The sequence below is a fragment of the Podarcis raffonei genome, chromosome 13 (assembly GCF_027172205.1).
Source record: "Podarcis raffonei isolate rPodRaf1 chromosome 13, rPodRaf1.pri, whole genome shotgun sequence".
In the NCBI taxonomy this organism is placed as follows: Eukaryota; Metazoa; Chordata; class Lepidosauria; order Squamata; family Lacertidae; genus Podarcis; species Podarcis raffonei.
This window is the reverse complement of record NC_070614.1, coordinates 18,953,635-18,977,391: the sequence shown is the minus strand read 5'-3', so window position 1 is coordinate 18,977,391 and position 23,757 is coordinate 18,953,635. Positions and strand designations below refer to the sequence as shown.

At 41.1% G+C, this 23,757-nt stretch overlaps 1 protein-coding gene across 12 annotated transcripts; it reads left to right on the top strand.

Annotated features, from left to right (window-relative positions):
• The first annotated feature begins 407 nt into the window (after window positions 1–407).
• Window positions 408–23,439, top strand: FBXO47 (F-box protein 47). Of its 12 annotated transcripts, none has more exons than XM_053361905.1 (13): window positions 408–613; window positions 2,105–2,173; window positions 2,293–2,422; window positions 6,368–6,575; window positions 9,071–9,241; window positions 12,037–12,113; window positions 12,230–12,307; window positions 13,617–13,725; window positions 14,195–14,371; window positions 17,148–17,294; window positions 18,308–18,450; window positions 20,411–20,570; window positions 22,042–23,439. In XM_053361905.1, the coding sequence occupies exons 4-13, from the start codon at window positions 6,377–6,379 to the stop codon at window positions 22,149–22,151; spliced, it is 1,371 nt and encodes a 456-aa protein (XP_053217880.1). In that variant the 5' UTR covers window positions 408–613; window positions 2,105–2,173; window positions 2,293–2,422; window positions 6,368–6,376; the 3' UTR covers window positions 22,152–23,439. The 12 variants fall into 12 exon arrangements, with proteins under 12 accessions (XP_053217880.1, XP_053217874.1, XP_053217881.1 ...); XM_053361899.1 differs by having other exon boundaries at window positions 409–613; window positions 2,109–2,173; window positions 2,293–2,403; window positions 22,042–23,435; XM_053361906.1 differs by having other exon boundaries at window positions 409–613; window positions 2,293–2,403; window positions 9,149–9,241; window positions 22,042–23,435.
• Window positions 23,440–23,757: the final 318 nt, after the last annotated feature.

The window sequence follows — 23,757 nt, the reverse complement described above, 5'->3', positions numbered from 1 at the left end:
ATATATGTACGTGTTTTAATAGCAAACAAAGGAAAAACGGGATTCTCGACCCCTGTCAGGAAACGCAGCCCTCTGCTCTGGAGAAGCCCTTTCTCCCACGCCTTTATGTGTGAGAAGTCATCCCTTCTCGCCTCAAATATGTGAGAGGCGAGGCTGAGAGAACCTGACACGGGAAAGTGTTGCTAAGGCAGGACTTTAAACTCCTGTCATTCCTTCCCAGTCTCACATATCTCAAGGGAAGGAGGAGGCCGTCGTCGCTTTTGGCGCCCTTTTGCAAAGAGCCGAACCCGCTCCTCGTGAATTACTCCTGTAGGGAAGCGACACAGCTGTTCCCCCGGCGGCATGCATACAAATGAGCGCGCCAAATTCACGCACGTCTTGGGAGGAAGGAGGGCGGGGAAGGAGTCGCAAGCCGAAAGGGGAAGGTGTGTGTTTAATTAACATCACATAAAACGCTGCAAAACAAAGTATTCATGGTTAGGGGGCGTGATCAGACAGGAAGGCGGGAGATCTCTGATTCCCCGTATGTGGCGGGAAAGCGGGAAGTTTGAAAGATGTTATAAAGGGGCTTAACTAATTCGGCTCTGCTACTGAGAGAAAGGACATTCCTGTGGTAAATGAGGGCCTGTCATGCTTTTATAAACGCAGGCGCACACAGCTGTGTTATCTTTTGACAGAACCACCTTTTTTGTATTAGGGGGGAAGTGGGGGGGGAACAAACAAAAAGTTATGTACAGAGCATTCTCAGAATGACGAGAAGTAAAACATTATCGATGCTAAATCGTACTTAAATGAGTACGATTCAAATATGCCTGGAAAATGGATGCTTTGGTGGATGGAAGGATATTTCACCCTACAACAATTTATCTAGCTATCTATTAGGGGAAATTAGGGTATTTCAAATTTGCTAGTGGTGCACTTCTAAAAAAAATTTACATTTTTTTTTATTTCCATGAGGTGGAATGTTCAAAATCAAGAAAAAGAAGAAGCTTGGAAATGCATGAATTATAAAAAGCAGCCTCTCGCTCACTCTGTTTATTGCTCTGTGGAACCAACACAGCTGCTGTTATTCCTCATAACACTTCATTAATTCTGAATACAAGCATTTTATTACTCTGACAATTCTGACAGGCAGGCAGATGCCATATTTTAACAGAGCACCCTTCGATTTTTCCCCCTCAGATAAACAACATATGCGGAGAAAACCTAAACTCCCTTAATACCGTCATTAATACTCTGCAAAGTGAAATACTAATTCTTTTTTTAAAAAATAGCCCAAAATAGATTGCTGCAATTTTAAATTGAGGCAGTAGGCCTAGGTGTCCCCTCCCCCGCTACTGTGGCATGTCTATATGCTTTGCCTCACACAAAACTGAAGGTTTTTATCTTTAGTCACACTGGGTGAGAGGCAGCTAAAATAGGGTTAAAATAGCTAAAGTAGGTTTACCTCTCTCTCTCTCTCTCTCTTTGTATCTTATTGTAACTGAATTTGTCATATCCTCTTCTTATTTTATCCACCTGTGATAAAGGGTGGGATTTGAATATGAGAGATGCCGGTTCAAATTGCTGCTCTGTGCACAACACGGCACTAAACTGAGACTCATTGAACATTGGTATATACGTTTATTTTCAGGTGTCGTAAATCTGTCTTCACGATCTGACAGGTTCTGTAGCAAGGGCTTCATGGGATGCTACAGAGGGCTGAGGTGTGTTTGTTTGTGTGCCTCACTTCAGAGAAGGCAAACATTATCGCGGGGTTGTGTCAAAATGAAGGATAGCCACAGGTTCTGTATTCTGTAATATTTAATGTGGGCCAAGGGCTCTACTGTTGGATACAGAAATACAGACATAAAACTAGAATGTGTTGAGAACAGGAAGGCAGCAATTTTTTAAAAAATCAACAGAGTGACAGATCTTAAACATTTACAAAAAGGAAATATTATGCCTTGCTTCTCACATGTATTTACAGTATAGAATAGAATCTTTACCATTGTCTCCATGTTTATTGTTCTGGACTGCTGTATCGGCAGTTTTCAGTATAATCTGTTATATCTTTCTGAATTACTTGTCTAAATTTGACCATGATTCTACTCTTATCTGCCAGGTAGATTCCACAAGGTGACTGGAGACAGTTGCTCGGCCCTATGGGAGATGACCCTTGTGTTGCTGCAAGGTTTCGTATTTTCTTCCACCTTATTCAACATGTACATGAAGGTGTTGAGAAATGCAATTTGAGAATTTGGAGTTCATTGCCAGCAATAGGCTAATGATAATTTGTTATATCTTCCTCAGTTCTTGGCAAGGTGGTGCTGGAATCCCTGAACAAGTTGTCTGGAGTTAATAATGAGCTGGATAAAGACCAATAAAAAGAAGTTCTATCCAGCTAAGACTGAGCTGTTGATGGTAGGTGAACCAGTTGACGGTAGGTGAACCTGTCAATTTGAGTGTGAGTGGCCAACCTGTTCTTACAGCACTTCAATGTTCATGGATCCAGCGTTATAGCTTGACAGTTTCTGTCCAGAGTGCCTTTTTCTTGTTAAGTCTGGTGCATCAACTGTTCTCTTTCCCATATTATAATGCTTGTGTCACCACTTAACATACCTTCTAAATTATATAATAACTTCAAAATTTTATTTCCGTAATGCATTTTATGTGGGTCTGCCTTTGAAGACTGTCCAGAAACTTTAACTGATCTAAAATGTAGCACCCAGGTTACTGTCGAGAAATGGCCTCAGAGACCAATCTTCGTATGTCTGCTGCCAGTATATTTCTTGGCACAATTCAAAGTACTGTTGTTGACTTTTAAAGCCTTAAACAGTCTTGGTCAGGGTACTACGAAGGGGCACCTTCTCTCCTAATTTTCTACCTTCCTCTGTCATCAAAGTCATTAGCGGAGACTCTGTTGAGTATACCATCCCTAATGAGGTATGGTTAGCAGTAAACATGACAGGGTCTTCTTAGTAGTGACACCATACCTCTGAAATCCCTGATCAGTAAAGCTGTCCTGGACACCTCACTTCTCATCCAGGAAACTGGGCTGGGGGAAAGAGCTCTTTAAAGGAGTGTTCACTCCAAAATCAAGGAGTATTGATTGTTCTTTACTAGTTGCTTTGTTGTGTGTTTTAAAGATAGGTTGTTTTAGGTTGCATTTATATTTTGTATGCTATATTTAATTGGTTGTAACCTTCTTTGAGAGTGTTTAACTAGGAAGCAGCATAGCAATCTTTAAAAAACAACAACATTTTATTACTTCGGCAAATATGGTGTTGTTGGAGCTAGGTGGTGGTATGTATTTTCTAATCCAAAGATGAACTTTGGAGTTTCTCCAGTTATTTCCAAGGCTGTGAGTTAAGAAGTTAACTTTTGTATTCTTTATTTTGAAGTTCCTTTATACAGCCTACCTGCCTAATTCCATGCAAGTTTACTCAGGTCAATATTTCTTATTAAGTGTTTTTAGGATGGCACATGTCACACTAAGTTCAATCAGAGTAAACTTTCATAGATGGGATTTCTGCTTTAACACAGTAAATAAATCATGCAAACTGAGTGCCTTTCTGGAATATGTAAAGGTAAAGGATCCCTGGACAGTTAAGTCCAGTCAAAGGCGACTATGGGGTTGCAGCGCTCATCTTGCTTCATGCCGAGGTAGCCAGCGTTTATCCAGAGACAGCTTTCCAGGTCATGTGGCCAGCATGACTAAACCGCTACTGGCACATGGAGGAGTGTGATGAGTGCCAGAGCACACAGAAACGCCGTTTACCTTGCCGCCGTAGCGGTACCTATTTATCTACTTGCACTGGTATGCTTTCGAACTGCTAGGATGGCAGAAGCTGGGACAAAGCAACAGGAGCTCACCCCATCACGGGGATTTGAACCACCGACCTTCCGATTGGCAAGCCCAAGAGACTCAGTGGTTTAGACTACAACCCCCCATGTTCCTTCTGGAATATGTATATTTGCTAAACATTTTTCCCCATTGTAGGCTGTGGCTTTTGCCAAGTTTGGGTATTCTTACTGAGATGCCACTACCCGACTACCTTTGGAGGTTTTAGCCTTCATTTGGAGGGAAATTGGATCATTTGAATCCAAATACCCTGTTTGTAAAAAAGAAAAGAAAAGAAAAAAGAAAATACCTAGAGAAAAATATCTGCCAAAAAAATTGAAGCTGCTGTCAAATATTGTACTTCTGTTGAGGCATATTTTGCAAAAGAAGAAGAAGAAAACAAAAAGTGCAAGGGCTCAGAAATTATCTGTGCACTGTTACTGGAACAAATATGGGTTCTCAAGCTGTGAGAATTTACAAGTCATTTAGAGCCAGAAAAGAAGTCAGAAATATTGAATGTTTATGGTTTCTTTTCTATGAATAAATCAGATATATGCACAAACAGCATCATTTATTATGATGATTGATTTGTTGTGCAAAACATTTTTCTAGGCTCCTGTCTTGACTAAGCAGGTTTTTTAGAGGCCTAGAGTGTAATGATAGTAAACCCATATTGGTCATAGGTTTGAAGTCTTGTTTATTCTGTTATATTTTACTCCAGAAAGAGCCATTTATCCTAAATAGAACCCAATAAAGCCAACATGTATGTAAAAAATAGATATATTTTAATGTGATTCCATTGAGATCCCAAGATGAAATTTTGCAGGAAGCTCATGGAAATGTTTAATCATATTAATTTTTAATCACTTTTTAAAATTTTAAATTATGTAACTTTAAAATCTAAAGTAAGTCCATCACGTGGCATATCATATTAAAGCCCATGAAGTTCTGAAGAGATTTGTATTTTTAGTTTTGAAATATCTCAATTCTGGGCTGAGCCTTTAAGGTTTTTGTGCAGTCCAGCGAGGCCAAAATTGTCAATTTTTTGAAATTTCAAACCCTCGTAACAGAATGAGATAAAAAAACAACAACTGAGATCTGGGACCTTCTCTTATACAGTGGTGCCCCGCAAGACGAATGCCTCGCCAGACGAAAAACTCGCTAGATGAAAGGGTTTTCCGTTTTTCGAGCTGCTTCGCAAGACGAATTTCCCTATGGGCTTGCTTCGCAAGACGTAAATGTCTTGCAAGTTTGTTTCCTTTTTCTTAAAACCGTTAATACTGTACAGTTGCGACTTGACTTCGAGGAGCAACTCATAGCAAGCGGTGTGGTAGCCTTTTTTGAGGTTTTTGAAGACTTTGGTGATTTTTGAAGCTTTTCCAAAACTTCTTTTGCAGCCATTTGTTAAGTTAAACTTTTAAAACTTTTTTGGGGGTTTTTGGATTTTGGGTTGGGGTGTTTGGAATTCAAGGACTTGGTGTTGGGGAGGGGTTTGCAAGAATCTGGAAGCTTGTGTGGTTTTTTTCTGCATTTTTATGATTTTCTGTGACCATTGGGCCACTCTGCTGTTTTTTTAAAAAAAAATTCTGGGTTTGAATTTCTGTGTGCTAGGTGACTGGGGGAACAGTTGGGGAGGGGTTTGCAAGAATCTGGAAGCTTGTGTTTTTTTTCTGCATTTTTATGATTTTCTGTGACCATTGGGCCACTCTGCTGTTTTTTTTAAAAAATTCTGGGTTTGAATTTCTGTGTGCTGGGTGACTGGGGGAACAGTTGGGGAGGGGTTTGCAAGAATCTGGAAGCTTGTGTGTTTTTTTCTGCATTTTTATGATTTTCTGTGACCATTGGGCCACTCTGCTGTTTTTTTAAAAAAAATTCTGGGTTTGAATTTTGAAATGCTCTTTACAGTATGTGTGACTTTAAAGAGCACTTAATAAACTCTTGTTGTACCAAATTTGGCTTTGTTTGGACTTTTTTTGACCATAGGAACGCATTAATTGAATTTCAATGCGTTCCTATGGGATTTCGTGCTTCGCAAGACGAAATATTCGCTAGATGAAAAAACTCGTGGAACGAATTAATTTCGTCTTGCGAGGCACCACTGTACTACTTTTAGGAAACTGAAACTGAAAGCAAAATAAATTGGTAATGTAAAAGTCTTTGGATCACTTGACATGGAATGGCCCACTCCATGCCTGTGAGTGCAGAAGTGAGCTTATTGCTATTTGCTGCTCTTGTGATTCTCCGGATTAGAGGAAATAAATGTAAATTGAATGAAAAGCTTCTGGCTATAAAACAAAGAACTGCCAGTACTTCAGAGGTGTCACATTTATGTATGGCAACAGTAGATGTTAGAAAACGACTCATAGATTTGGAAGGATGATTGATGTGTTGTATATTATACTTATAAAATTCAACATTTACCCTGTTTGTGTAATATATACCAATCATGCCATTTTATAGTCCTTGAGCTCATTGTTCCTTTCATTTTTCCTGTGGATTTCATTTTCTTATCTCTATACTGTGGATTTCCCTCCCGCTTTTCAGGCTAGATTAATGAACCGAGGAAGAAGGATGACATATCCTGCAAGAACCAGCTATACCTTGATTCCAAACCAGAAATATCGACGAAGCTACCGTCGTTCCAGCAAGTTTAGCAGCACCCTGGATGCAGATTCTCCATCTCTGTCAACCCTTGGGGATTTCAAAGCACTCCCCTTAGAAATCTTTCAGATGGTTTTAGAATATCTGCCAGGTGAGAATTTGAGGCTTTGTGATGTATCTGCTACAAAAGCTCTACCCCATTTGCCAAATGTAGCATACCACATTAGCTGCCAGTTCATATGTGGCAAGCCACTATGTTTGGTTTATCAGGGGTGGCTGCTCATTTATAATTGACAGTGGCAATCTGTTATTGTTTATTGAGATGCAGAGTATTTTGTACCAGTGGTCCTGTGGTATACTTCTTTGGCTTGTTTTGATTCGGGACCAATTGCCCCTATGCCACTGTTCATGCTTTTGGGACATATTTAGTGGTACCTTGGTTTAAGAACAGCTTAGTTTATGAACAACTTGGATTAAGAACACGGCAAACCCAGAAGTAGGTGTTTTGGTTTGTGAACTTTGCCTTGGAGTTGAGTGTGTTCCATTTGTAAATTGAGTCCCTCGCTGCTAATGGGAAAGCACACCTTGGTTTAAGAACGCTTTGGTTTAAGAACGGACTCCCGGAACGGATTAAGTTCATAAACCAATGTACCACTGTATGTGTTTTTACCTCTCAGTATAGAGTGCCTACATTGGTTTTTTTAAAAAATGTTAACTCCTAGTTTATACTGTAGACTCCTGGTCCATACATCAGGGGAACCTCAGGCCTTGGAACCAAATGTCCTTCAGGTTTCTTGGTTCAGCCCTAGGAACTCTTTCCCACACCCTCTTTGACTCCTTTTGCCTGGCTGGAATGTGCCTTTAGCTGTGGCAATGCCTCTTGCTTGCCTGGAAAGAGAATGGGGAGGTGTGTGGTATATGTGGGTATAGAAACCTCTGACTTTTGCATGGCCGGAATGTAACCTACTGTACAAAGGTAACAGGTGTGCCCATTGCTCTGCCTACTCTTGCATCTGGTCCTGGCCACCCCTGGTATATGGCCCCCAGAAGCTTGCCCACAAAAGAATGTGGCCCTTGGAACGAAAAATGTCCCCATCCCTGCCTGCTGTACATATATACTGGTATCTTATGCAGTGCGCAGAAGGGCTTCCATGGAGTTGAAAAGTACTCAGGGTTGTGCAAGGTCAGAAACAATTACTTGCCTCCCCAAAATACCTGTTTGGTGGATGGATGAATATGCACAAGAATCAGATTTAACTAATTAAAGGGAGAAAGGCTCCAACAATTAAGGGGCAGAGAGGACAATGGGATGGAAGGTCTTGTAATAAAGGTGCCGAAACATAATCAGTAACATTGTGGAAAAGCTAAATTCCTGTTTATGAGACATCGATTTTCAGACTAAGAAATTGAGTTAGAAGACAACTGGAGCCTGCAAGAAAATGTTGCAGTGGAGATTGCTCTTGTTCAGGGTTCTAGCCATTCTGTTCCACTTGATTATCTTTTTTTCTTTCTTCTTTCTCTCCTCTCTTCAACAGTCATCCCAGCATTATGCGGCCACTGAGCATGCTCAGTTCTTACTGGGGTGTTTTGGCCCTCCCCTCCTCCATTTAGAGTCCTGCCTCCACCCCAGATGTGTTATATTTCTGCACAGCTGTGGGTTCCCTGTGTCCCTTTTATTCTTGTGCCATTTTGACTATATATAAGCAGTAGCACTCACAGCCTGAACAATGGAAACAGAAGGACTTACCGTACTTAGTCACATGATTAAACTGTGTCTTGTCATTGGCCTGGTTCACATATCACATTAAAACATAGTTAAAATAAACTGTGTTTTAATGTGAGCGAGTGGCATGCTAGTTGCAGGTGCTTCACTCATGTCCTGCTCCTGCTGCACTGCCAGGAAACAAGCAAATTTTTTTCCTTGGCTTGCTCCTCAGGCCCAGCCTACTGCTTCTTTCCCAGCAGTGCAGCAACAAGGGGAGCAAAGCACCTTGTGAGCCCAGCTTGTCAACTAATTTGTAAGAGCAACAGTAATCTTGGAATAGTCAGCATCCTGAAGTTCATAATAAGCATTCTGGGAAAATGTTTCTGTTGAACCTCATATAGAATCATAGAATCATAGAGTTGGAAGAGACCACAAGGGCCATCGAGTCCAACCCCCTGCCAAGCAGGAAACACCATCAGAGCACTCCTGACATAGCCTGTGCTTAATAGCACTCCTGTCAAGCCTCTGCTTAAAGACCTCCAAAGAAGGAGACTCCACCACACTCCTTGGCAGCAAATTCCACGGTCGAACAGCTCTTACTGTCAGGAAGTTCTTCCTAATGCTTAGGTGGAATCTCTTTCTTGTAGTTTGGATCCATTGCTCCGTGTCCACTTCTCTGGAGCAGCAGAAAACAACCTTTCTCCCTCCTCTATGGGTGAGAGGAAAGGGCAAAAGAGCTATTTGCCTGTGTCTTGTGACGGGAAAAATTAGCTGAGCTCTGAAGGTCTGATACTAAGTCACTGGGGGCCACAATGAATCCTCAGGCCACCCTTTGTCTAAGATAAAGTGAATTATTGACTTGATAAGCAACAATGTTTTTCTAGAGAATAAGGGCTCATGGTTGTGTGTGTTTTTCTTTTTCTTTTCCTCCTTTTATTCAGTGAAGGATATCAGCATGCTAAGCATGGTATCAAAGACTGTCAGCAGCCGCCTTATTAATTACATCTCAACTCCTACAGGAAACCGAAGGCTTTTGCGGCAGGACTTTCATAATCCTGAGCTATCTGGCTGTAGGAAAGGATACTCCATGCTAGAACACTACAAATCCTTAGGTGACAACAACGACTTTTTTTTTTATTCCAGGGACACAAAAATAGATTTCAATCAAATAAAAAGAAGCCAGGATTCAAGATCCTGGTTAACTGGAGAATAAGAACATAGATACAAATTGAATCCTTTTAAAATAACAGGGAAATATTATTGAGCAGGATAGGAGGGTAATTTCTCTACGGCAATTAATCCAGATCCAGTTTCAGTCATATAGTGGAACAAGTGTTAGTTTCTCAACAGATGAGCATAAATCTCAAGTCTCAAAGACTTTTGCTGGAAATTTCTTTGGTTTACAATGAAAGACCAAAAAAAGGAGAACAGTAGTTCTTTTTAATACTTTCTACTACATACAATACATGCATACATACATAATTTTATTTGTATGCCACCTTTCCATACTTCAAGCCATGTTCAAGGTGGCTTACAACATAAAAAATAGATAATGACAACATAACAAAAGTAGTCCCAAACAATCAAATCGAACAATTTCCACATTAATCATGAGATCTAAAATAAAGATACAAAAAAAAAAAATCAGTAAAAGCAACAACCTCCCCCTGCCCACCTGCAACAGCACCCCCACAACAACACCTCAGCCCAAGAATCTTTTCCGCAGCCTCAGCTTTTGTAGCTGGAGTCAGTCAGGGCCCCACTCTCCCAGTCTAGTTGGGAAAAGGCCTGCAAGGCTAGGAGCAGATGTTCCAGGACCAGAACCAAGATGGCCTCTGTCTTTAGTTGTAACATACCCTTGCTACATCCTGCAAAAAAAAAGATGAAATCAGTTCCATGTACAAGTCAGGAATTGAATAATGCCCATGTAGTTCAGCAAGTCTGTGGTGGTCACAGCAACCCAAGTTTCCCACTTTTGAAAGATGGCTTCTACAAAAGGAACACAAGAAGAGCCTTGCTGGATCAAGCCCAAGGCCCATCTAGTTCTGCAATCTGTTCTCACTGTGACTGACCAGATGCCTAAATGAGAAGCCCATAAGCAGGGCGTGAATATAATGGCGTTCTCCCTTGTTTGTGAGTCCCAGTGGAGGTAGAACATAGCCTCATACAACATGAATTTGCTAATCATCTCTTAAAGCCCTCCAAGTTGGTGACCACCACTATAACTTGTGGGAGCAATTTCCATACTTTACAATGTGTGGTGTACTTTCTTTTGTCTGCCCGAAATCTTCTAACATTCAGCTTCACTGAATGGCTACGGGTATTATGTTAGAGAGAGAAGAGTTTCTAGCTACTTTCTCCACAATATGCATAATATTATACATCTACATCATGTCCTCTCTTACTTGCCTTTAAAAAAAACTAACTAAAAAGCCCTAAGTGTTGGTTTTGTTGCTGTTTTCTGAAACCTTTGCAGCTCTACAATACCCTTTTTCAGATAAGGCAACCAGAACTGTACACAAAAAATTACAATTATCTGGGCCCTCCTGATGTTATTAGACTCCAAATCCCATCAGCCCCAGGCAGCATGGCTGGCGGCCAGGGGAAACAGCACTACAAAATGATCAAAATGTGTTGCTCCTTCTGGAATAGCAAAATGGTCACCAAGGGAGTTTTATAGCTATGAACACAGGACAAAGGACTATGTTCCAAGACCTTAGCCCTTACGTGGCATTAGTTCTCTGTTTCAGCAGCTGAATGAGCAAAAAAGCTCTTTTTACAGTTTCATCCCTCAGCCTTCTTTGCCTGTCCCCCAAATATATTTCTAGCATTCCCACTCAGAATTCGCTACCAGTTTTCCTGTTGACCTAGTTTTTTAAAATAAAAATTTAAACCATAAGTTTCCACTGGCTGAGAAATATTTTCCCCTACTACAAACAAACTGTTCCAAATTCTACATCAAAAAAACAGCTCTGTTGTTGCTTCCTTCTGTGCTATGCCATAATAATTCAGAATAATATATCCTCTAACATGGCTTGGAAGAAAGTCAAAAGCTCTTCTTTCCATGATGGACAAGGGTAGCTGAGTTCCCCCCAGTGTACTTTCAGATTCTATTGTATTTCTTTTTAATGTAAATATTTTTAGTAACTGTCACTTTACAGTTGACACGACCTTTCTTGCAAGGCTTGAAATGCTATTTACATGACCTTTTATAAACAACCATTTCTGAGGTGCTTTGATGTGCAAGTCTCAACACAAGGAGCCAAAGTTGGCAGAGGCCTCAAAGGATTTCAGCTTTACAGACTGATCCATAAACCAATTAATCTGGAGCACTTTCATTTTATCCAGCTGATGTGGCTTTAAGTCCAAACAGTCATTTTAAGTAAATGAAACTAAATCAATTTACAACTAGCAATGCTAATAATAAACATTTGTGTAATACCTGATGTGTGCCAGAGAGGCTGTATGGAGCAGTCAGTGCTGGCCTGCTCACAGAGCCTAAATCAGACATGTCCAAAGTCTGTTTCGGGGGCCTAATCCCAAAAAAAGGTCAGCAATTTTTGCAGCAAGAAGGGCACAGTTCTGAGTGAGTAGTAGGATTAGAAAAATTTGAGTAAGTAGGAGGATCAGAAAGAAAGAAAGAAGGAAGTGACAGCAGAAAAGCAAGGAAGCTTTGAGTGGGAAGGGTAGTTCAGGAAATGATTTACTGGAAACAGAAGAAGAAAAGTCATTGCCATCTGACTATCCTAACTAGCTGTCTATTAACAGTGTGTAGCCTATTATTTAGTTTATTAAATAAACGGGCTTCTGGCTCCTAACAGCATGGGCGTGCAGGGTTTGGCAATACAATACAGTACAATTCAGAATATTTCAAAATATTCCTGTGTGCTTTTTTCTTTCTTTGCAGGCCTGTTGTTAAAAAGGTGTACTTTATTGCTACCTACAAAGGAGAGATTGAAGTACATACACAAGATACTTTCAGAAGTAAGCATAACAGCTTTTTTAAAAACCCACCTTTGTACATGTGCACATGCAAATTGCCTTATGCTTCCTAAAATGCCTAGTAAATTGAAGGTTCCACCCCTCTTTTATCTTTATAGATTTCCTGTTTTAAATTTAGTGGCTGCTCAGATCCATTTCATTGTTTAGGACTACAGTGTTACGGAGTATTTTTACAGGTAAAGGATACTTTAAGGGAGAAAAGCATTTGGGTTCCGTGGTTGCTTTGAAACAAAACAAAGTTTTGGGGACTTGGTTTTCACCTGTAGTACCTATTTTTGGTCATCACAGATAAAAATATGCGTTGTCTGTTATTTTCCAAAATGCTAATTGCACTAATGTGTCATAGAAATCATAATCAGAAGTCAGTGTTACTCCATTCATTTCTCCGAATCTCTGTGTGACAGAAAGAGGGAGAACTGGATTGTTAGAGATCACTGAGGATGCTCCCATAGGGAAAATACCCAATACTTCATTTTTCAATAAGTAATTTGGAAATATTGGTGCACACTGTAAAATTTGCTTTAAATGAGTGTCGCTACAAAATCCTTCTGAGGGAATCCTTCTGACCTGAATTTATGACTGGGGTTCTGGAATGGACAAAAAATATGCCTCCATCTGTCCTGGGAATCTTAATTTTCCCACCTGTATTACTGTGTAGATATATGGACCCCCCTACCTTGTTCCCGAGGGATGCGGGTGGCGCTGTGGGTGAAACCACAGAGCCTAGGACTTGCCGATCAGAAGGTTGGCGGTTCGAATCCCCGCGACAGGGTGAGCTCCCGTTGCTCGGTCCCTGCTCCTGCCAACCTAGCAGTTTGAAAGCACGTCAAAGTGCAAGTAGATAAATAGGTACTGCTCCGGCGGGAAGGTAAACGGCGTTTCCGTGCGCTGCTCTGGTTCGCCAGAAGCGGTGTTAGTCATTCTGGCTACATGACCCGGAAGCTGTATGCCGGCTCCCTCAGCCAATAAAGCGAGTGAGCGCTGCAACCCCAGAGTCGGCCACGACTGGACCTAATGGTCAGGGGTCCCTTTACCTTTGCCTTGTTCCCAGCTCTCAAATTACTTGTAGGAGCCTCAACTCCCTTTTGAAGGTGTGATATTCTCTCTGCAACAAAGAGTTCGCTCTATGGCTTTATATTTTTACTGTTTGCTGTTTCATTCTCTTCCTGTTGTTGGTAAAGGCAGAGCTATAACTCTTTTACTGCCTCCCAGGTATTTGATGCAGCTCTTCATCTTTGGAGGATTAGTATCTGTCTCCCCTGTCAGCCCTCTAATTCTGCTACTTTCCCCTGGCTGCTTACATTAATTTCATTGTCTCCCTCCCAAGGACAGTAGAGTCAGGCAACTTGAGCTCAGTACTGAGTCATATTAGAATACTGTACACAAAAAATATATACATAGCTAAGAGATGTTGGACCTATCAAAGTGATTTGGTGATCTTTATGTATCTACTTTTGTTTTTGTTTTTCTCTGTAACGTTTTCAGACTTTAACAGCAGGTTGGGATGAATTAGAATGTCATCGGGTTTATAACTTCCTCTGTGAGTTGAGTAATTTACCCCGGAGAGTGCAGACAGTTGTCAGCAGCAAACCTGGTAAATACACCGTGTGAGGGAGAATGGTGTCCTACAACCCTCTTGTTCTGAATTCAGAAGGCATCGAGGCAAGGGCAAGATCCTTGATTCTGAGACTGTGTACACACTCCCATTTATTTTGCATCCAGTGTGCCCCCCCCACTGTTTTAGGAAGCGGTACATACACAACATTAGCCATAAATCATATCTATCTACATTAGCCCTGTTGCTTCTTACAGAATGCTGCCTTTTCCTGCATTTTCCCCAAGCCAGCTTCAATCGAAACTGAGGTTGCATTGCAGGGGGGTGGACTGGATGACCCTTGCGATCCCTTCTGATTCTACGATTCTGTGACCGAGCTGTGTTTTAAACCAGTAATGTTCTTGCAGCCTGAGTCTGTAGAATTCACTTTCTGCTATTATTTGCAGCAATGTAAAACTGGGCTATTCTGTACCAAGGCTGATTCCTACATGTTGATTTAATGTCTTAGGAAGTGCCCGAAAATTGGAGCTGAGGATACGGATCTTTTGCCGCAGTGTTCTTTTGAACCATTGGATTCATCGGAGTGATTCGGCATTTTGGCTGACGCGTATTTTAAAGCCATGGCCTATGGTAAATCAAGCCCGGCTACTATATATACTGTTTGGGCCTGCCTCTAACTTGGATGGTAAGCTGTTTTAAGTAATAAGGCATAGAATCTATAACATAGGTAGAAATAACCTATTTATTTCTAATAACCTATGAGTGTATCTGAAGAAGTGTGCATGCACATGAAAGCTCATACCAAGAACTAACTTAGTTGGTCTTTAAGGTGCTACTGGAAGGAAAAAATTTTTTTGTTTTGACTATGGCAGACCAACACGGCTACCTTTCTGTAATAGGTAGAAATATATGGGTAGGCTACCTGTAAATTCTGCCTATGCAATTCCAAATGTTTTGTTGCAGAAAGAATTGGGGTTGGCCTTTGCTGTCCAACTCCCCAAGGGACTTTGATTCCCATGAGTCCATGATGGGTCAGAGAAGAATGGATGGAGGCAGGATTCAGGGAAAGCAAGGCAGATCTTTATTTTTCTGTTGCAACAAAGTCCCCCCCCCCCCTTGCAAGGAGGTGAGAGACCCAGAACAAAGATGTGCAAGCCCCTTTTAGGGACATTAGGCATTGTCCAACCCCTTAGCCAAAGACCACCCAAAAAGCATCATGCATACATCACAGAAAGAGGCAGGTCTGCCACAGAAATTTGAGTGTGTGGCTTCTCTCCTGTCTGCCAGGATACCTGATAATGTTTTAGTGATTGCATTACCTGGGCAGTCTGGCCATTCTTTTGAGATGGTAAATACTTTAGTTCTTGAACCCAGGTCACAGGACCACCCTATTCATATACAAAATATGCCCTTAAGGCAGGATTTGAAGTATTTAGAATAGAAAGAATTATTGGGAAAGGTTTCTCTTCTGCAGAGGAAATATTTAGAGTCATTAGGAGAACCAAGATTGTTCTGTGTGCTAAAATAATGTGTAATTTTTTTCAGGGAATATTTCCTAAATTTTGGAGGGAGAAGGATTGGTTTTCTGTGGATTGTGTGTCAGCTGTGTGTGTGCGTGTGTGTGTGTGCGCGTGCGTGCGTGCGTGCACCCTAAAATTTTATAGCAATTGCAAGAAGTCCTCAGTGTACAGTGGTACCTCTGGTTACGTACTTAATTCGTTCTGGAGGTCTGTTCTTAACCTGAAACTGTTCTTAACCTGAAGCACCACTTTAGCTAATGGGGCCTCCTGCTGCTGCCGCACTGCCACTGCACGATTTCTGTTCTCATCCTGGTTCTTAACCCAAGGTACTATTTCTGGGTTAGTGGAGTCTGTAACCTGAAGCGTCTGTAACCTGAGGTACCACTGTATTAGGGAAAGCATCATGAAAGTATTCTGATTTACATCATTCTTGTTGAAGAGATTGTCCTTATTAGGTGTGGAACCAGCTTCTAACCTTTTATGCTGCAGTAGACAGGCATTGTAATTGTTTCATGCCCTCTCCTTAGGAGAAGAGAAAGGCACAATTTGATTGATGAACCTTGGCATTTGCAAGGAAGGGACCATCTTACACATTGCCCCCAGACTTGGCCTGCCTCAGCTAGTAAAGAAAGTGCTTGACAGATTTTCACAGTTTAGTGTGAGGAAAGATTCGTTTTTCTGTCATTTCACCCCTCCACCATATTATTTCCCATCTGTGTCTTCTTACACAGCTATGCTTCTTTTTTCCAAAATACCATGTCTAGTTTACAGCAGTGCTTCTCCATGCCCATAGACTACTGCTCCCTTGTGTCAGTTTTGCAGGAAACTTAACAAAGTCACCTCGCGTGAAAAAGCAAGTGCTGTCAATTGTACCTGACACCAAAGCATTGGTAGGCATTTAGTGTGACTCACTCACATTTTATGGGGGGGTTCACATGGCATCATCATCATCCACTTGAAGCCCTCTCATGTTTTCCCAGTGCTTTTGCCTTTTCTTCTGAAGAAAGTCTGACTCTTTTTGAGACGTTCAGAAGAGTAACATGATCTCCTACACAGGTTTAAATGCCCTTAACACGACACTTCCATCTTTTAAGGAGGCACAGTTCTGATGTAGACAGTCATGTAGACAGTCAGGTGACTCTATTGCAACTCAGCACACACTCAGTATAACCTTCCTGGTAGGCATTTCATATCATCATTCATTTTTCCATCAATCTTCTGATTAGCAATATGGAGCCTATCTGGCTACATATCTTTTAATATTAAAATATTAGCAAAATGCTGCTTGAACATAATAGGACTGTAGTACTATAATACATTAACACTGACTTTGAAGAAAAATCTTTTCCAGTCACTTTCATTTTAGTAACCCACATGGGTAAAGGACCCCTGGCAATTAAGTCCAGTCGCGAACAACTCTGGGGTTGAGGCGCTCATCTCGCTTTACTGGCTGAGGGAGCCGGCGTTTGTCTGCAGACAGTTTTTCCAGGTCATGTGGCCAGGCTGCTTCTGGTGAACCAGAGCAGTGCATGGAAACGCCGTTTACCTTCCCACAAGAGTGGTGCCTATTTATCTTCTTGCACTTTCAAACATGCTTTCAAACTGCTAGGTTGGCAGGAGCTGGGACTGAGCAATGGGAGCTCACCCCATTGCGGGGATTCAAACCGCCGACCTTCTGATCGGCAAGCCTTAGGCTCAATGGTTTAGACCACAGCGCCACCTGCGTAACCCACATACCTCACCCTGATTCAACATTTATCTTCTATATTTCCAATCAATTGGGGGGGGTTAAAATATTAGTTATAATACTACTTAACTTTTAAAAGAGTTGTGGTAATTTTGCCACAGTCCTAACCCTGCAATGTTGATGTGTGTGTGTCTGTGTGTAGTGCACTGTGCAGTCACCTCTACTGAGTTACTGTTGTCCTTAATGTAATTCAGGGCACGTGGTTTGGCAGAAAACGACTGACGGTCCAGCAGACGAAACCAGTTTGAAAGGGTTGGCAGATGCCATTAAACTACTGTATGACACAGAAGCAAAAGAGTGGACGGCAGATGATGTCATCAGTTTGTTGGATGAACTTTCAGGTACAGTACTGCCTTTCTTGTACTCATTCTCCTAAGAATCCGGAAGATTACGACATAGCCACATTCAGAGCCAGTTCACATGACTCAGGGCTGGTGATGAATTGTGAACTGACTCTGTCTAGACTGAGTGTTTTGCTTGGATGGCAGGATAGTTTCACTGAACATGACATTTCAGTATGTGCCCAGACCTATAGTTTGACATGCCCCCCAATTACTTGGCAGTGGTTCAATAAGCTGTGGCCACAAACTGGGAAACTTAAAATGTCGGCACAAGGTGAAGCAATAACACAGCCATCTTGCAATGTGCACACACTCAGCCAAGATACATGCTGCCCACAATTCAGAATGACTCGCTGACTACGCAGATTGGCTCTGAGGGCCAAACTAGATGCAACGGGGCCACCATGTGTTTTCACCATTCACAGGGGGAGATGAGGATCTGGACACAGATAAAGCAGGAGATGCTGGCTGGAAGATGTAGGGAAGCATCTAGAGAACTCCAGGTTGAGGAAGTCTGCCTTATTTAATAGTACAGTGGTACCTCTGGATACGAACGGGATCCGTTCCGGAGCCCCATTCACATCCTGAAGCGAATGCAATCTGAGTCTTCACTGGTTCCGCGCATGCGCGTGATGTCATTTTGACCGTATGCGCAAGCGATGAAACCCAGAAGTAATGCATTCCCGAAAGCGCTCAACCTGAAGCAACTTCAACCCGAAGTACAACTGTAAAAGGAGACAGAGAGGTGCTGGATTCTATTTACTCTCTGCAGTAGATTGTTCCAGGTTTTTTGGGATTTTGGCATTTTATTGCTTGGCTGAGAAGCTGGTTGGTTTTGTAGCTCATATTTTTTATTATCTGATTTGTTGGTTAGATGTGCTTTATTGGTGCTGTATTGTATCTTGAGGAAATACAACTAACAAAGGCAGTATTTTTATTTATTTTTTAAAGCTGAAGACGTATTTTTAAAACACTTCGAATATCTAAAAAAAACAATCTTACTTTTATAACAGTGGTTCCCCGTGACTGGCTTCTGGAAAACAGTGCCCGGCTCCTTATCTTGTGTGGAAACAATATCTGCTTCACTTTTATGGCTAGTAAAGCTGTGAACGGTCGAGCTATCGAACTGGCGAGGCTGGTGGTTTTCCTGGCTTTGGTGAGTAGCAATGAACAGGCAACTTTCCTTCTCTTGTAGTACCTTTTTCAAAAATTAAGGCATATCAAAAAAAGCCAGACTCATTGTCTATAGAAACATGACAGCAAGCTGCCTTATACCAAGTCAACATTCACATACCCCGGTATCGTTGACAGTGGCTGGCAGAAGTTCTCCAGAGTTCCAGGCTGTTTTGGTTTTTTTTACCCAGCCCTTCCTCAAGATACCAAAGATTGAACCTGGAGTGGGGGAAACTTCTGCATGCAAAACATATGCTCTACCACTGAGCTGCAGTTGTTAATCATGGTGTTAAATGCACCATTGCATTTAATGGCTACTTTTTCTTTAAAATAAAGGGTGCCAGGGGTGCCAACTTGAATAAAATATTGGGGGGGGCGGCAGGTAAGCCCTACCCCACACAATCAATCACATGACATAACACACACACACATAATTTTAATGGCAATGGCCATCAACTTTGGAGGGGGCAGCCCCCTCAAATCTTTTAGGGGGGAGCGAAGGGACCTTGGACCCTAGGAGTTGGCCGCTATGAATGGCCAGAGATTGGGAGAAATGATTGATACAATAGCATTGGGGGGGAGGAGCCAACACTTCCCACTCCACCACAGTCTTTATTAAACACCTCCTCCTTGAAACTGTTGTTTGGCATGGGAAGAAAATGGCCTCAAAGGAAGCTGCCTCCCAGGCCTAATAGCTCGGGTGTGGGTGTGTGTGTGAGAGAGAGAGATTTCTATTAAGACCACAGCAGGTGGGATAACTTATTCCTTATGACCTACAGTATTGATCCTAATTACTATCTTCTCCCTCTCTGTTGCCTGTTATTTAGAAGAAGACAAAACTAGAGACGTTTAATGTCATCTTAATTTGGCCCTTTTGCACCAGCTTTTCTATTACAGTGTTCAGGCTACTTGCCAAAATTAACAAAATTGCAGCAAAGTTTTGAAAGAGACAGTTTAATATTATCTCTGTGAATACTGCAAGACTAATTATCCTGCCTTAGGGTGTTTCTATGGCAGCATCCAAGTATGTCGCTTTGTGTATTGCCCACTGCACGATTTTGCTCTTAAGTAGGGAAAGCATTTGTTTTGTACAACACACTTTGGAGAAATAATTCATTTGGGTTTTGCAGCTACATTTTACTCTCTTAATAGCCTGGTTCCCATTTAGGCTAGTTGGAATCTGCACGCCAGACACACACACACAAGCAACACACACACACACACACACACGAAAAATGTGTCAAAATGCCCTGCATCTAACACATTTTGCCTGCATTACAATATGTGTCAGAGCTACACTGTGATGTCTGGCAAATTAGTACAGATAACAAGTGCATCTTCCTGCTTTTTTCTGTCAGGCAAGCAAATGCAGCGGGGTGTGGGGATGACAGACTTCTGTACCTTCAATTGTTGCACAGAAGAAGAGGGTAGATACCGCTTTTCATGCAAGACTGAGCAAACCAATCCCTGCTGAGAGCTAGCATGGTACAGTGGCTAAAAAACTGGGCTATGAATTGGAAAGCTCTTGGTTCAGGTCTCGCTTCTATCATGACCTCACTCAGTGGCCCTTTATTCTACGACATGAAGATAATCATACCAGTCTACCTCACAGGGTTGTTGTAAAGATTATGTAAATCCCTTTGAACATTTGAAAGCACTGTAGCAATGCTGGGCATAATATTACTAAATTTACAGAAAGTGCTGACCTTTGGCTGCAAAGGAAGAATTGGCAGTACACTTGGAGCACACATCCTCCTTTTAGCCATGGCTTGAACTTTCCTGCGCCTGATGTCATATATGACGTCAAGCACAGGAAAGGTGGACATGGTTTTGCAAAACAGGCTGATGGGCCAATGTGCAGGCCATAGATTCCCCATCACTGATGTTTTGAAGTGAAAAGGGAAGAAGCAAAGATCAACAACTATTTTCTGTTCTTGTCCCAGGTATGTGAGAAGGACCTCTACTGCATGGATTGGGCTGTTAAAATGATGCAGAAAGTCTGCAAGGTTTTCAGTACTTCGGGTGAAAGGAACAACTTCCTGCAAGGCGTGGAGAATTCTTTTGCACACATTATCATGGACGCTCTGCAGTCAGTGATATCCGGTAAGAAATCCTACAGGTAGCAGAACCGTTGTCACCTGCTCATTTCTTTAATTGCTGCTTCTCCCTGTCAGCTAGTTTCACTGGGTGCCTCTGCTCCATGTAAATTCACAAATGCCCGATAGCCTTTCACACAAATTAGGTAGTTTAGGTGCAGGAAATAGTTTCACTTAATGCATTGTCTCAAGGCTGCTTGGCTGAGCTCTGAAGTGAGAGCTCTGTCAGACAGATAGCACACGTAGCAGGTTTGCTAGATCATAGACATAAGAGGTTTTTAGGGTTGCCAAAAGTAAAAACCAGGACACTCTGAAGGTTGTTGAGCTTTTTCTTTTCTTTTCTTTTTTTTAGGAAGACCCCAAAATTGTTAATTGTTTTATAGGAAAACCCAGTAATCAGGACGTATGGCAGCCCTAGAGCAGAGGTTGGATGGTCCCCTATAAGGGATGCTGTAGCTACAAATTTCCAGGGGGTTTTTTGCCCTTCAAAATCTTCCTCAACTCTCTAACTCTTTGATTCTATATTCTGATAAAACGTCTTCCTGAGTTTAGGGTTCCTCTTTAGCATACTCCAAAATATCATTTAAAGTCATTTTTATGTTCTTAATTATGCAATTAATGATAATAATTGTAATGTTTTTGTATGCCTCCTTCTGGCAACTCCTGCAGCCAAGCTGGTGCCAAACATCTTGCTCTGCTTTCCTTTGGACCACATTAGTGAGGCTGCTATTTGACTTGTGTGCAGCGCTGTCATGGAGTGACAATAGCAAGGGCAAATAGCAAACAATCTCCAGGGAGTGATTTTTATCAGGGCTGCATTGTGAAAATCTAAAACCCTCTCTGCACCTTCAGTGTTCCCAATCCTGAGCTCATAGTTATTACTTTACTGGGAGTGGGGGGCAGAACCACAGCAATGTGTTTCATACATTGTGTTGTCTGGCCCTCAGGGCAACTAACAGAACATATATTTGTTTTTGTGCTTCGGATTTGTGATTGTATTCTCTTCTCTTCTACTTCATTGTCTTTTTGAAAAACAAATTCATCCTTGATCATCATTGGGTTTTTATTCAAAATATTGAAGTTGGACTCCTGCAGTTTTCAACCTGCGTTTTAAAAAAAAAGGAACAACCCAGTTTCTAGTCCTAGCTCAAATTAAGCTCTGTGAGCACCCAGAGTTGAGTGTCCTTATAAATGTGTAATTCTCTAAATGGCTTCACACTGCAGAAGTGAAAAATAAATTAAAACTTAATATCTGCTACCCAATCACTATGAATATGCAGCAGCGTGAGCTATCTGCTCGCTACTTGCCATTAAACGTTTACAACAATGCAATCAGTGCTATCACAAATCACTAATAGAGCACAGATAGGGTAGCCACTAAGAATAGTCCACAGACTTGCACATTTTAAGCAGATTCTGCAAAATCTGTTTCCATAAAAGTATCTCTTTTTTTTTAACCTCTTGTTTATTTCACTTAGGGGAGCACGATGAGGAAGACAGCAGCTTTCTTAATCTGTTTCATCTGGTAAATGCACAGGCAAATTTTCATAAGGAAATCCTTTATCTGGCCATGAGCAACAGCATGTAAAATTCTCAGCATTTTGGAGAAGATACCACCATGAGGAGCGTTTCCTCTTTCCCGTGTGGTTGCCAATATCTTAACCGGCCTTCAAGATTCACACCTCAGTGGTCATGGGAAATTGCATTATAGCTGTAAAACAAATTTTTTTTGCAGCTTCTGAAGTGTGTTGTTGAATATTTATATGCAAACTATATATCTATATATTGATTATACATATTTATACTAGCTGTGTTGGAAAACCAGTTGCATTAGCAGGAGGTGGATATCGGTTTGCAGAAAGGAGAAGCGAGCTATGCTTTGGAAAAACTGGGCAGAGGAGCACAAAACAGTCACATTAAATACTTCAGGTAGTGCAACTGCTTCTTCTTTCATTTTTAAGTCACTCTGAGACCGAGAGAAGTAACTTTTAGTTCTGGTTTCCCTTTGGGATTTCATTAAAATGAAGGAAGCATAATTAAAGAGGCCCAATCAGTTTTATATCCAGTCCCTATTATGCTATTAACCTTTAAAACAGAGAACTCTGCTGTGGATAATTTAAAGTTGTTAACTGTATGTAATTTCACCGGAAAGAAGGTTTAAAATAGACATTTTCCCAGAATTGGAGGAGTAGCAGAAGGATCTCCACATAGCACAGCATGTAGAAAGTTAGCACATTGCAAAGTGCATTATGTTGGCCCCAGTGAAAGACATTTTTTGTGGACTTTGTACTATGGTACCTAAATGTGGACTGCATTTAATGGATTGGGCTGATTAACTTTTTGCATACTGAAGGAACAAAGCAGATGTTGATCGTTGATACTCCTTTGCTCCCATCCATTATCTGTAGTAAAATCAGTAATGCAAATGGAGTTATTTTAAAGCTACCTTGGTTGATTTATTCATTCAGAAATAAGCCATGCTGTTTTTGTGTTTATGTACATCACTACAGAATGAATGACTCCCAAAAAGGACTTGGCAAAATGCACTCTGAAGTTGTTATGGATTTGTTCTGAATTTGGTGTGGGACTAGGACAAATTTAAAAAGTTAAGCTTCCATGTTGGGTTAAGCGTCGTTACACCTTTATGCTTATGTACTGTGATGAGAGAGACAAGAAGGTGATATGAGCAGCAGTTTATCTTCCCCTCTACTGGTTTTCTAAAAAAAGCTTTTGCTGCTTCTCTATTATAACTGGAAAAAAATGCCTTTTTCAGTTAAAGAAAACTCCAAAAGAAATTCCAGAATAAACTTATGACTTTAAACTACTGTCGTTTTTTAAAAAAACCTCTAAGTGAAATTGAAAGAATATATTGAATGCCCAACTATAGTCTAAGAACTTTTTAAAAAATGTATGAATATATATGTATATCTCTTTTCTAAATTATGTTTCTATTTATTAGACATTACATTAAAGAACAATAAATGATGAGCATGTACTGAAGGTGGTTTGTTTTTATGTGCATTATTTTTATTCAAAGAAGATAAAAAGTCAATTGGAATTTAGATTTTCACAGAATTATAAAGGTTTTGCAAGAGATTCTAAGTTATAGAAAATCTATAAAGGTAAAGGGGCCCCTGACCATTAGGTCCAGTCGCGGACGACTCTGGGGTTGCGGCGCTCATCTTGCTTTATTA

What these genes read in the sequence shown, in the direction of transcription:
- FBXO47 (XM_053361903.1), top strand. Translation starts at nt 2,344, where the DNA reads ATGAGCTGGATAAAGACCAATAAAAAGAAGTTCTATCCAGCTAAGACT. An exon ending in CTAAGACTGAGCTGTTGATG is followed by an intron (nt 2,404 to 6,367) that starts GTAGGTGAACCA and finishes CCCGCTTTTCAG; the next exon opens with GCTAGATTAATGAACCGAGG. An exon ending in TTTGTTGGATGAACTTTCAG is followed by an intron (nt 17,295 to 18,307) that starts GTACAGTACTGC and finishes CTTTTATAACAG; the next exon opens with TGGTTCCCCGTGACTGGCTT.